The sequence below is a fragment of the Hipposideros armiger genome, unplaced genomic scaffold (assembly GCF_001890085.2).
Source record: "Hipposideros armiger isolate ML-2016 unplaced genomic scaffold, ASM189008v1 scaffold_50, whole genome shotgun sequence".
Taxonomy (NCBI): domain Eukaryota; kingdom Metazoa; phylum Chordata; class Mammalia; order Chiroptera; family Hipposideridae; genus Hipposideros; species Hipposideros armiger.
The window spans coordinates 3,491,448-3,506,004 of record NW_017731400.1 but is presented as its reverse complement, the minus strand read 5'-3'; the positions used below and the strand labels follow the sequence as shown (position 1 = coordinate 3,506,004).

Genomic DNA, 14,557 nt, shown 5'->3' with positions numbered 1-14,557 from the left:
TTCAGGTCCTCACATCCTTTTGCCAAGGGTATTACCTCTCTCTCCCTCTCTCTCCCTCTCTCTCCCTCTCTCCCCTCTCTCCTCCTCTCTCCCCCTCTCTCCCTATCTTGCCCATGCATTCAGGTCCTCACATCCTTTTGCCAAGGGTATTAATTCCCTCACCTTTTGGCTCCTTTTCCAATTGTGTTTCATTTTATATCTTGTCACCAGTGTCATGTTCTCAAAGCTTGGCTCCACTTGATGTCCACTCTGCTACCAAAACTTAAGAGATTTCCTCATTGCCCACTAAATTAAATACTGTCCAGCCTGTTTCTTAAGACTCCTTCTACAATATATGCCCTATCATCCTCCTTTATAAATTCTTATAAAGCCTCCTTCTAAATTCTGTCTATAACGAAATCCCCCCCCCCCTTTCTTCCGTCTTGTCTTTGTCCATGGTGTAGTAACAACTGTCTGGATTTTTCTCTGCCTCCATTTTCGCCCACTCCAACTCCTGTTTCCTTTTAACCTTATCTTTTTTGTGTGTGCGTGAAGCTTTTTCCTGTCTTTTCTTAGATGCATATTTTTTTCCTCCATGATACTTTACCTGTACATCTTTCTGCCACTAAGGGCGTTTTACTTGATGCTGTATTTTTTTTTTAATGTCCTTTTACATCTCATCCATTATAAACCACAAGTTTGTTGAGTGCAAGGCACATACCTGTCTTTCTCTTTATTCTGTTCTCTTAAACACTCACTATTGTGTCTTAGCTGTGCTTAATAATTAAGTAATTGAATCACATTATAGGAAGCAGGCATTTTATGGATTTAATTATTGGTGACCTCACAGATTCTCGTGGATGTTTGGCAGTGATTTTAGGTGTTATGGCTGCAGTTCTTGAGGAAGCCAGATGTTACTTCCTTGGATAGATTATTAATGTAACTGAAAGGAGTTTTTCATTTGATAAGGAATTTCACACTTATTACAAGAAAACTATTTGTATGCAACATTGTGCTTGGTGCTGATAAAAAAGTAAAACCGGGGGCCAGGGCAGGCAGTTGTTCTCTTGGATATGTCAGGCAACGTAGAAAGTCAGATTTTTTGGATTCGGTTAATAAGTTTTTTCAGGATTCCAAGTAGAAAAATTATACCAAAGTACTCTTAAGAAGTTATTGAAATGAAACACAGTTACTGTTAAAATACTATTTATATTCTGCCCATTCATTCATTCATTCAATCATTCTCTGCATACTTCCTATACCATATCATCGTATAGTATGATAAATAGACACATAATTCAGAAGTCTTACTGTAATGTTTTTTTTTTTCAGCAGTTGTAAGAAAATCTAGTTTCATGCTAGATGGGCTTGTTATTATTTAGAGAACTTATATACACTAACATAAGTTTCCACGGGTACACTTGTGCGCAAAAGAATTCACACTGTTTTCTCTTTCATCTTTTAGAAAAGCGCAAGAGGAAAACAAGAAATTAGTGCTCGCTGGCTGTGTTCCTCAAGCCCAGCCTCGTCAGGACTACCTGAAAGGCCTGAGTGTCCTAGGGGTAAGCCTGTGCCTGATGGGGAAAAGGGAAATCTTATATTGTTGAGACGCATGGTAACCCTACATTTCAGTTTCCAGTTCTACGCTGTTTACAAGTGGGGCTACACTTACGGCTGTCCTCAGCTTACTCGCCCTCGTGCCGCCGAAGCTTTGTCATGTCTGTGTCACTTTTTCACCTTAGCACAAAACCGTCTTAGTACGGGATTTAAGTTTCTTAATAAAAACCTGGTCTTTGCCTGCCTGTCCAGTACCGTCTTTTGCCCTTTGATTATAATTTTCCCACTCCACTGAACCACTTGTCATCCCTGGTACCTTATGAGAATGCTATGCTTCTCAGACTCCCCACCCCCGGTCTCGGCTTCAGCACTACCCATTCTGGGGGGCCTTCTCTGACCACTCTGAGCAGCCCTCAACAATCTTGTCCCTGGGTTCCCTTCGCTTACCGTGCGCTTAGCTGTCATTTGCTCTCAGCATTTCACAGAGTTACGAGTTCAGGGTTAACTTAACATGATTTTTTGAATAAAGCCTACCTCTCTATTTAAATTATTAGTTTCACGAAGACAGCTTTCCAGTCTTTTTCGAAGCCCTCGCTGTGTCTCTTAAACATTCCCCACAATGCCTGACAGACAGTAGGCACTCTGAGTGTTGGGTGACTGACTGACTGAATGACAGAGTATTCCTGTGTGTTCTTGTTGTTGTCATGCTTTTTTCCCTGTTGGGCAGTCAGCTCTGTGAAGTCAGGAGACTGCTACCTACTATCTCGCTTATTCTTTGTGGCCTTCACTGTTCACAGAATGCCCAGAGGTAGTTGGCAGTCAGTCGGTATTTGTAGGTAATATTTTTTTTTCATTGACCACATGGTGGTGATTCACCATCCTTCCCGCCTTTCTACTGAAAGTAGAAAGTATGCAAAGTAATGATCTTTCAAAAGGCTTTATTGGTTCTTAAAACATATAGAAATATTGTATGTGCACAGAAAAACTGTATATGAATACTTGGCACCACAATTGAGATTTATTAGATTTTTCCTTATTTGATGTACTGTTGACAGGTTCTTCTATTGTATTTTCAGTGTAATGAACTTGTTTTCTGCTGTGATGTCCTTGCCCCACTAGCAAATTTAATAATCTTTGAACAAACATTCTTGTGTTAAATAAACAAAACCTGAATGTTTGGGAACTCTAGTTTATTTTCACCATTTGTCTATTTACATTTTGATTTCTCTTGGTTTAAAGAATGAAATGAATATCAACTCCTGAGTTATCTTTTCGTGTCAGACTAGCTTTCTCCATAAACATAATCCTGTTGTGTTAGGGAAATAGGAAACTAGTTAGAATTCTGTTTTAGAGATAGAATGTGGTAAAAGCTTGGGATTCATATTAGATTTCATCTGAAGGAATTAAATTACCAGAATAGTAGAATTCCTTTAGTAGGAACAATAGCCTCTTCTCTGTGTGCATTATGGTAACACTTTCCTGGACTGCACACTGCGTGCAGTGGAGAGCTTAGTGCTGGTTAGGGTGCGGGGGAGATTCTCAAGATGGTGTAAGGGAGGATGCACAGTGTTGTTAATGTGAAGGTGATTTTCAGGGGTAATGTAAGCCCATGGATGTGGTAGGTAAATAGGTTTTTAAAAAAATTTAATCTAGCACCCTTTTTGTTCTGCCACCTAGTCTCATTTTATTACCTTTAAAATTCTTTAGATTTATTTTATTTTGCTCCTATTGGAGAAATAACTTAAGAACACATAGCTTAAAAAGTGAATAGACAGAAAATTCGTAATTCCATCACCTTAAAACAATAATTACCACCTTACTTATCCCCTTCAGACTTTTAACTTTTGCATATTTTACTACTTATAATCTCCTAATTATTTTTTCTCCTTATTTTTCCATGAGCGTTTATTCCATGAGGTTTTAACCATTTTAAATTCTTCATGAATATTCTATTGAAGGATTTACCATATTTTACTGAGCTATTCTTAATTGTTGGATATAAGTATTTGCCGAATTTTAGGGAATATACATCAGACATGAATGCCCACAAAGGGCCTTTAATTTAAAATCAGTATATTGTGAAAAGCTTCCAAAAGTAGAATTACACTATCAGTAGCAAAGTTTTAGAGTTGTGGTTTAATTTTATCTTCAGCATTTACTATTAAGCTGTAAAATTATTCCTTGTCAACATCGTTTTATAGAACATTTTTTCTGTAGCAGCTTTATGACATCATCATAACTGACTATATATAAAAATTATGTCCAAAGAGCTGAAAATTTTGAAAAGAAAATTTGGAATAGGAAAACCAAATCATCTGTAATTCGTGTTTGGAGAGACCTATTTCACAATAGAATTGTTACAATGCTATAAAAATCAGAAACCTTCTGAAATAAAAACAAATGATATTGGTTTATACAAAGGAAAAACAATTCTGAAGTGTGAAAAAATATGAAGATGTTTAAATTCAGTGACTTGGAAAACTATTTTTAGGAGGATGTTTGAAATTGTTTTGCACATTTGATTTACAGACTGGGCGCAAACTGTTATTCCCTCACAGAATTTCTCTGATGGAGGGCGTTAATAGAGGTGGAAGGAAGAACAGCTGTAACTGCTTTCTGTGCTTTCACCTCCTGCTAGGATTTGTCTTTGTCACCCCACAGTACAGGGAGATTGTGTCAGTTCTGTTGACCAAATGATTGAAACAAAAAGCTGCCTTACGGTCGGGATCAGTGGGTGAGCAAGCTACTTATTGCTCACCTGAGTTCAAAAGACAACACTGTCCCCTGTTTGCAAATGCTTGTAGCATTTAAGAAAATATTTAATAAGTAAGAAGGATATTACCACCATCGTAACATGTTAATTTCCATCAATATCAGCGTTTAGAAATGGGGTATTTCATTTGTTGGCATAATCAGAGATAGCAGTGTGGTGAGAGCATATAGTAATTGGTGATTTGACCCCTGGGCGTTTTTCATTATCTGTTTTGCTGCTTCCTGAAACTATCTAGTTGTGATTAATATTATTTGTGTGGTGATGCACAGAAAAAAAATAGAAATGAAACCTATTAGCTTCTAGGTCCAGAGCTGGCTTTGGGACAGTGACCTTCTCCCGTCCCGGAGCACAAACCTGTCTAATTTTGTTTCCATTAGGAGAGGAGAAACAACAGATTTCAAACATACATGTCTTGGATGAAAATATCTTTTTTAACCAAAACTTTTTTCCTAGCTTGAGTAAGTGAAGTTTATATTTTGTGTCTAAAATATATGTATTTGTAGGTAACCAGTACAGAATCAAGATCTTTTAAGTTTTTTCAGTATTTTGAAACATTGTACCTTACAGTGAAAAATTTCGTTTCTCTTTTGGCAGATAGTTATGGTTAACCATCCACTTTGGCGTGCATTTTCATGCAACGTCATATATAATATTTGTTATCACTTGCTATGTGCTTAAATCGGTTACTCTGTCTAGCTGCAGGTAGCTCCATGATCTTGTGCTATACCTGTGGAATACTCCTTTCCTTCTCTTCAGCTCCTTTGTTGGCAGGCAAGTTTCTTTTAGATTCGTCAGTGAGAAAGCAGGATGTTCTTTGTTAAAGTCTGGTAGAAAAAAAAAATTAGTGGACTTCAGGACTCAGAAAGCCTGGCTTCAACTGCTGCATTCTTCTTCCTTCGACTGAGAGAGTATTCACTGAATGCCTGCTATGTGCTAGCTACTGTTCCAGGGAGGAGGAACGCAGCAGTATGAAATCATCAGAGATCCCTGCCCTCGTGGAGCTTACATTCCAGCCTGGAATGTTTCCAGCCTCCTGGGCCCTAGACCACGGGGAGACTGACTAACTGGGAATCTCTACGTAAGGATCTGATGGAAATACACTTTGTGTCCATGGGTTAGACGTTATGTTAGGGATAGATGGGTGAAATAATATGTATTTGCTTGGTCGAGTCCTTCTTAAGGTAGTGTTATTTCTCAATTATTGCAGTAGTCATTATTAGTAGGCATGACATTTATTAGGAAGGTTGGGTTTTACTCCGTTACAGGAAAGTGTGTTTCCAAAAACTACATTTTGTATAGATTTTCTGTGCTGATAAACAGGGACTGCATTTGAACTTGGTCTTGGTATTGATTCATTATGCCTATCTTTGTAGTAATGGTATAATTTCTCTAGAAATCCTAAATAGACAGCAAATTAATACACAGGCTATAACTTTCTAAAACATGCAGTTCACAGCAGAATATATAACTTGATGTTGAAAATGTGTAAATGACAAAACTTCCTAATGTGCAGTCTCTGAGCCCTCTAGACAGGTGCACATGTTCTTTGGCAAGCTGAACAAATGTGTTGTGTAACACAGGTATCCAGTTATCACTGGGACTGTTACCAGGTTGATGTGCAGTGGTTTATACATCTTCTCAGGCAGATTGCTCTAATCCTTAAAAGTCAGCATGATGACTATTTCATTTGAACACTTTAATTTTGAAAATTATATGTATAAATAAAGCAACATTTGAAAGATGCTATTTTTGAGAATACTTCCATTATATACCATATTGCAAAAGGTAAATAAATTTATGAAGTGAAACAATGTCACAGTAATAGTGACATTGATATTGAGGGCAAAGCTTAAGAAACTGTGTCCTGTTTTTTTCTACTTCATATCTTCTAATATTTCTTCTTGTCATATTCTGTTTTCTTAAACCTGTAAGTATCAAAAAGACAATATCATAACACAGTGACATGTAAATTTAAAAGCCCATTCATGTTTGTACCTTCCTAGATATGTTACCTTTTTTGTGACCTGTTCTAATTTACCTATATGTGTATATATTTTTCACCTATCAGATTATAAAAAAGCAGTGTATCGCAGTAGTTAAGAGCATGACTCAGGAGCTAGATTGTATAGGTTCAGATTCCTGCTGCAGCCAAACAGCTATATCATTTTATATTTCCACGATCAGTTTCACTTGCTTCACATCCTCACCAAAACTTGGTATTGCCAGTTTTTAAATTTTAGAAGTTGTACTACGTCTGTAGTGGTAGCTCAATGTGATATTAATTTGCTTTTCTCTGTTGACTAATGGTATTGAGCACATTTTGTGTGATTACCTGCCATCCATATGTCTTTGGAAAGTGTTCAAATCTTTTACCACCTTCCCCCTTTTTTGGGTGACCTTGAGTTAGGAAACTATTTCTTAGATAGAACACACACACATGAAACTCTTTCTTAAGACATGAAAGAAATTGGAGTTTCTCAAAATTAAGTACTTTTGCTCCTTAAAAGATACTGTTAAGGAAATGAAAAGACAAGCTATAGACTATGAGAAAATATTAGCAAAGCATATAGCTCCTAAAGGGTTTATATGCAGAATATAGATGGACTCCTACAACTCAACGGTAGAAAATCCATCTACTTTAACTTGGGGAAAAGATTTGTCTGTCTTTTTATATTTGTTTTTTAAAATTTTCATATAGTAGAAACTTTGAATATTTTGGGGGGCATAAGTAGGTAATTTCTTTGGTGATTTCAAAACTTAAAATTTCTGTTTCTAGGATCTGGGAACACATCTCATAAAGCATCTATTTCTCCTTATATTTTTTTAAAATCTATTTTTTAAAGGATGAAGAGGATTTATTCAACTCTTCAGTCTATTTGCGGTTTACTATGATGGACACTTACTTACAAGCTCTACTAAGCCAGGGGTTTTGCTTGCTCTTATTTTACATTATTTTCTGTGCTTAGTACAGTGTCTGACTGAAGTATTTGTTGAGTGGATGTTTGTTAATTACAAGGTCTGCATTTAACTTAATTTTTTCCATATTGTTCCTAGTTATTCCAGCAGCATTTATTTCTGAAACTTTCCTTTCCCTCTTTTATGATGCTGACTCTATCATGTTTGTTTCTTAATTGGTGTATTAGTTTTGTATGCGGTGTAACAAATTACCATCAATACAGTTGCTTAAACGTTACCTATTTATATGGAGATCAGAACTTGGATATGGGTTTTACTGGACTAAAGTCAAGGTGTCGGCAGTGCTGCATTCTCTTCTGAGTGCTCTAAGGGTGAGTCCTTTTCCAGCTTTCAGAGCCCACTTACATTCCTTGATTTGTGGCCGCCTCCTTCCGTCCTAAGGGAGCAGTGCCATCCCCCAGCTGGTAGGGACTCAAGTGAATAGATTGGGCCCCTCTGGACAATCCAGGCTAATCTCATCATCTCAAGGTTCTTCATCTTAATCACATCTGCGAAATCCATGTCCCATGTCAGGCAACATATTCATTGGTTCCTGGGATTCGGATGTGAACATGTTTGGGAGGCCATCATTCTGCCTGCTGCATAAAGTACTGTTTATTTGTGGATGTGTTACGTCTCTAATGTGTATTTCCGTTTCAGTTCTGATATTGCTGCTTTTAGCTTTAGTTTCGCTTTAAAAATCAGTTTTTACTTTGTAACATGTTCTATTATTTTATATAATAGTCCAGTGTTCCAAATAATGTTTTCTCTGTGTAATTGAGTTTAGCATGTTCAATTTTGTTATAATTGCCAAAAGATTTTTTTCCACTACAGAAAGTTTTATAGGTATTTTAATTGGATTTAAGAAGAAGTTCCTGGTACTGATACTCGTTTTGTTGGCATCCATCTAGCCTGGCCTCATCTTTCAATTAGTAATTTTTATCTCTTACTTAGTGCTAGTCACTCGCTGGTACCAGTCAGGTAGAAAATGGTAGAAAATATGCTTTTAGTTGTGTGTGGAATGCGCTGTCATATAATTTTTGATGAAAGGGCTATTTGTACTATTGGGGAAGAATTTTTCTCAATGAGGAGATGAAAGAAGATGAAAATATACTGGAAGATGAGAAAGTTTTGTTCAGAAAGTTAAACCACATGTACCATCAAATGCTCTTTTGTGAAACTCATTAGCAGCTTGTTCATAGCATTGTGAATTCAAGAACTCTTTCTTCTGATGGAGTTGAAAGATGTTAAGATAGCTTAGTGACGGCTGTGGGTTTTCCCAAATTGAAGAAATTTGGAAATGGAGCTCTCTTCCAATAAATACCATTTATAGAGGTAAGGACTTTGCTTAACAGCTTGGATAAAAATTTTTAGAGAGAAAATTATTTTTATAAAGAAGTCAGTCCTGCACTTTAACCTGTCAGATGCTGATTATTAGATCAAACACCCTTTATGGTAAAAGTGAGAAACTTAAACATACATTTGACGGAAAAGGCTCTTTATATGTATAGTTCTTAATGGAGATAGGAAGAAAGACTTTTTTTTTGCTTTAAAGGTTTTTCCTTTTAAAGGTTTTTAGGTATTTAAAAAGTTTTGTCTGATATTTCATAATTAGCATGATAATAACAGGTTTTCTCATTTATTTATATACAATCAAAATTAAGAGAGCAAATGAGAAAGCTCCTCTGTGTCTATGTTTATGTGTGTCTATAATGTAGGTACCGCTCGCTTGCTCCTGAAAGGATTTGAGACATTTTGGGATAAAATCAAGGGTTAGTAAAACCCAGCCAGATTCATGTAAGTATAAAAAGACTCACAACCAAATAACAGAAATGTGGATTAAGAGTCGTCTTTGAACATTTTCCATAGGATTAGCCTGAGCGATGCTGTTAAAATTGTTCTTTTAACCCTTCCATGACTTCTTTTGCAAGTAAAATAAAATCTAAGCTGCATAGCATGAGCTGCAAGATCTCACGTAATCTTCTTCCTCTAATGATCTGACCTCATCTCCTTCCACTCTGACCCTCATTCAGCATCTTTTCTATCCCTCAGCCCTTTTGTGTACTCTTCCCCCTGATGCTTCTGTCTTATGTGTGGTGCAGGTCATAGTAGCAACATTGCAAGCACGCAGTAACTAAACGTGGCTACCATGTTGGACAGCACAGCCTATAAACATTTTCATCCACCATAGAAAGTTCTATCGGATAGTACTGTGCTAAACAATTAGGAAATTTCAGAAGAGCACTTTTACTTTCTTTAGGTGTGTTTGTATAGGTTTGTTTCTTCAATATATGTTTAGCTATAAATTTGGAGGGGTTCATAATAGCTGAATAAAATATTTTTATGGATTTCTTTTAAAAGTTCTGCAGCAGAATGACTCATTAATGTTATTTATGGGTTGTTTGTTCACCAACTCCTTTCTTCATTGTCGAGAACATATGGAGTCAGTAATAGAACATACTGCGTGTCTTTTTTTTCTGTATATTTATAACTAAGTGCCTGAAGGACACAAGATACTGTTTTATTTATTTTACTTGAATTATATGCTAGAGACTAAGCTCTTGTGTATTCAGGGCTACAATTTATAGTATTAATTAAGAACAGCTTTCCTTTTCTCCCCAGAGTGAATTCAATATCTTCTTCCTTAGTTTAGTGTGTGTGAATCTTGAGTTTGTTCTTACTCATGATTGTTTTTTCTTCTTCCGCTGCTTCCCATCCTGTTCTTGTTTTGCCTCCTAACTTCTCCCTCTTCATTTAACTTCCCCTCCCCCGAATCTTCTCTGCCTTTCTTTTCTGTCTCTCCTTTTCTCTCTCCCCACCCCACTGCTTCCTCCAATATCCTCCTTACGAAAAATGGAAATGACAACATATTTCATTCAGTGATTTAATAAGCTTCTCGCCTGTTGGTTTGTCATCAAATATGTACCCCTTTTACCCCTTTTCTTCAAATTTGGAAAACACTTCTTTTTAAAGTTTGGCGTTTCCCTCACACCAGCCAGTGGTTAAATTATCATGTGTAGGCAACATCGATTTTTCTGCCACAATAGCAAAAGTAATCAGTTTTCTAAGTCAGAGGATATATTTTCAGCTGTATACATTCAAGCAAATTCTCTGTGACCATCAAGGTGAAAGAAAATCTCTATTTCTTCAACATTCGCCCTCCCTACACACACATACATGCACATACACTTAAACTTGATATAATTTTACACTCACAGAAAAAGCTGCAAAAATAATTACCATATACTTGCTACCCAGATTCCCCAAATGTTAATATTTTAAAAATGTACAAATCATTCTCTTTTTATATATACACATTTTTTTCTGATCCTTTTGAGTGCAAGATGCAAACATGATGCCTCTCAACTTGTAAATACCCCTATATTTAAAAAACACAGACATTCTCTTACAAAAATAAAAATTGAAAAGAAGACATTGTTTGACATCACTGTAGTACAATTATAAAAATCAGGAAATAATCTTGTGTAAATCTTATTCATATCTTGCCACTTGTCCCAATAATGTCATTTATAAGAAAAGAAACACCCCAGGTCCAAAATTGCGTTCAAGTGTCAGGTCTCTTTAGTCTACTTTAATTTGGAATGTTTCAGTTTTTCCTTGAGTTTCATGACTTTGATTTGACATTAGAACATTTGACCACCCTCAACATTTTTTTTTGTAATAACAGCTTTTTTTTGAGATATAATTCACATACCATACAATTCTCCCATTTCACGTGTGTAATTCATTGGTTTATAGTATATTCACAGAGTTATGCAGCCATCACCATGATCAATTTTAGCATATTTTCATCACTCCAAAAAGAAACCCAATACTGCTTATCAGCTTCTCCCATTTCTTTCACCACACATCCATGGGCACGTGCTAATCTACTGTATCTCTGAAGATTACTGTATGTCTGAAGATTTCTCTATTCTGGCCATTTATTATACATGGAATTATAATACTTGACTTTCTGTCTGGCTTCTTTTACTTAGCATAATGTTTTAGCATATATCAATACTTTGTTCCCTTTTATGGTTTAATGAGATTTCATTGTATGGATATGTCACCTTTTTTTTATCAGTTGATGGGACTTTGGTTGTTTCCACCTTTTGACTGGTACAAATAATGCTGCAATGAACACGTGTCTACAAGTTTTTATGTGGATATATGTTTTCATTTCTGTTGGATACATACCTAGGATTAGAATTATTGGATCATATGGTAACCCGATGTTTAATATTTGAGGAGCTCCCAGAGTGTTTTCCAAAGCAACTGTACCATTTTACTACTTTCCCACTAGCGACGGATGAGGGTTCCAGTTTCTCCATAGCCTCACCCACCTTGTTACTTTTTGTCTTTTTGATTATAGCCACCCTAGGTGGGTATGAAGTGGTGTCTCATTATGGTAAATATACAGAACATAAAATTTATTATTTTAACTATTTTTATGTATACTGTTCAGTGGCATTAAGTACATTCACACTGTTGTGCAACCATCACCACCATCCATCTCCAGAACTGAGAATCTATTCTCGTTAAACGGTAATTCTCCATTTCCACATTTTAGTTTGATTTGCATTCCCTAGTTGACTAATGATGTTGAACATCTTTTCATGTGCTGATTGGCCATTTGTCTGCCTTCCTTGGAGAAATCTCTATTCAGACTTTGCCCATTTTTAAATGGTTTATTTGTGTTTGTATTATTGAGTTGTAGGAGTTCTTTATATATTCTAGAAGCAAGTCCTTTATCAGATTTATTATTTGCAAAAATTTTCTCATTTTCTGTGTTGTCTTGTTACTTTCTTGATGGTGCCCTTTGATGAACCAAGGGGTTTTAATTTTAGTTTATGTTTTTTTTTGTTGTTGTTGTTGCTCATATGTTTTTGGTGTAATATCTAAGAAACCATTGTCTAATCCAAGGTTCCTCTAGTGATTACACAAATTTATGACTCTGTTTTCTTCTGAGAATTTTATGGTTTTAGGTCACCCTCAACTTTTTAACCTTTAACTGCTTCCTGTACATGTGATTGTGACTCTTCTGTGGAAATACTGCTGCTTGTTTGGTCTATGTGCCACCAGACTTGCTCCATCAGTTATTTCTTTTATCTTCAACTACTTTTTCTTTACTGCCTTTCTCCACCAGCATGTACATCACACACTACCAATAAGTAAATAAATAAATAAATAAATAAATAAAGTTAAATACATTAACCCAAACCAATACACACACACACACACACACACACACACACACACACACACACACACTCAGTTTCTCTTAGCTAGGAGTTTTCTTTGTCCTTCCCTTTCTACCCAGCTTTTTGAAAGAGTAGTCTATATTAACTGTCACCATTTTCTTTCCTTTTTTTCTTTTTCAACTACAGTTGACATACAGTATTATATTAGTTTCAGGTGTACAACACAGTGATGAGACATTTTTCTAACTTACAACGTGCTCACTCCACCATTTTCCTATTTAAGATTCGTTACTACTGAGCTCCCCACCTCCCCTAAGTTCATCGACCCATTCATTAAATCAGGCATACTCATTGTAGTCTTAATGTTCCTTGCTGTCTCTGTAGCATTTGACACTGCTGGCCACTTCCTCCTCTTTGAACTTTTTGTTATCCTGGCTTTGATTACATTCTGTAAGGAAACCATTTGGACCTTCTTAATAAAACCAGAACCTAATGCTTGCTTGTAGTGGTTCCAAGTAAAGGCACCTTCAGTTAAGTAGGTTTGGTTTGGACTAAAGATTCAACATTCTCAGAGATTTACTTTGCCTTTGACAGTTTCCCAATTATTATTGCTACTGCCACCATCATACTGGGCTGAGTGGTCAGAGGCAGAGCTGGATTCACGTGTGTTAGTCTTTCCTTATTTCCTGTAGACAAAGGAAACTTTTAAAGAGCTTTGCCATTGCATTTTTAATACTTTTTTTAACAAAGGTTCTTTTTGTCTTAGTTGAGTTCTTTGCAGCATTGTTGTATAATAATGAAAGATTAGTAATAGAGTAAATGTCCATCAGTAGGGGAATGGATTAATGTGTTATGGTATATCTATACATGAGATCTGGGCAACTAGTACAATGAGTAAAATAGGTTTGTATGTGCTGATGATGTATGGAAAACAGATCAAGGCTCAGATCTTATTTTATCTATCACCTGTCTATCTCATAATTAGTAAAAAAAAAAATACAGAACAGAACTCTATTAGTTCTCCTTTATTCATGATTTCACTTTCTGCAGTTTCAGTTACACATGGTCAACCACAGTCTGAAAATATTAAATGGAAATGTCCAGAAATAAACAATTCATAAGGTTTAAATTGTATGCTGTTCTGAGTAGCGTGATGCAATCTCGCGCCATCCTGCACTGTCCTACTCCATCCCCTCCGGGACCTGAATCATCCCTTCGTCCAGTGTCTCCATGCTGTACGTGCTACCTCTCATTAGTCACTTAGTAACCCTCTCAGTTATCAGATCGGTTATCAGAGAGAGAGAGAGCGGGGGAGAGAGGGAGGGAGGGAGGCGGACCATAGGGAACATAACTTTTATTATAGTGTATTGTTATAGTTGTCCTATTTTGTTATAGGTTCTTGTTAATCTCTCACTGTGCCTAATTTATAAGTTAAACTTTACCATAGGTATGTGTGTATAGGATAAACCATAGTATATATGGGGCTCGACACTATCTGTGGTTTCAGGCATCCACTGGGGGTCTTGAAACGCATCCTTCATGGATGAGGGGGGACTACTGTGTATATAAATGTTTAGCGCTGAAGAATGTCTTGTTAGCTACTCATCAAGCTGTTATGAGTGATTTCATCTGAGAAATGGAAATGGACGATGGAGGATGTTAAGGGTTACTATATTTCCTCTTTATATGTCTATTTCGTTTGAATTTTTTTAGTGAATATGTATTACCTCTGTAATAAAACACTGATGATTTGAGGATTTTTAAGGTAGAAGTAATATCAACTTATGACCTATTCTTTATGTGTTCCTTTAGCTTCTTTGCTTTTTTCATTTTCCTTCTAACCTTCAACCACTCTAATTCAGTCTCCCTAGTGAGCGTCTTCTAACCTAATCCTGTTTATCCCTTAAGAGTCCCCTTTGATTCCCTGAGAAGCATTCCTGGATGACTCAGTCAGGCTTTATTACCTCTCCTCTGTGATCCCATGCCACCCTGGGAAATCTTCTTAGTCACTGGTGTCCAGGGCAGGAGCTGTTATTATTTGACTCTGTAGTATATGGACATGAGCACAGCACCCAGCACATGGTAGAAA

At 36.4% G+C, this 14,557-nt stretch overlaps 1 protein-coding gene across 7 annotated transcripts in view; it reads left to right on the top strand.

Annotated features, from left to right (window-relative positions):
* CDKAL1 (CDKAL1 threonylcarbamoyladenosine tRNA methylthiotransferase) overlaps nucleotides 1-14,557 on the top strand; it is a 667,723-nt gene that overhangs the window by 206,743 nt on the left and 446,423 nt on the right. For all 7 annotated transcript variants that reach the window (XM_019640497.1, XM_019640496.1, XM_019640494.1 and 4 more), the window contains one exon: nucleotides 1,445-1,541. In XM_019640497.1, coding sequence (XP_019496042.1) covers nucleotides 1,445-1,541 — 97 coding nt within the window. The remainder of the gene's footprint in view (nucleotides 1-1,444; nucleotides 1,542-14,557) is intronic.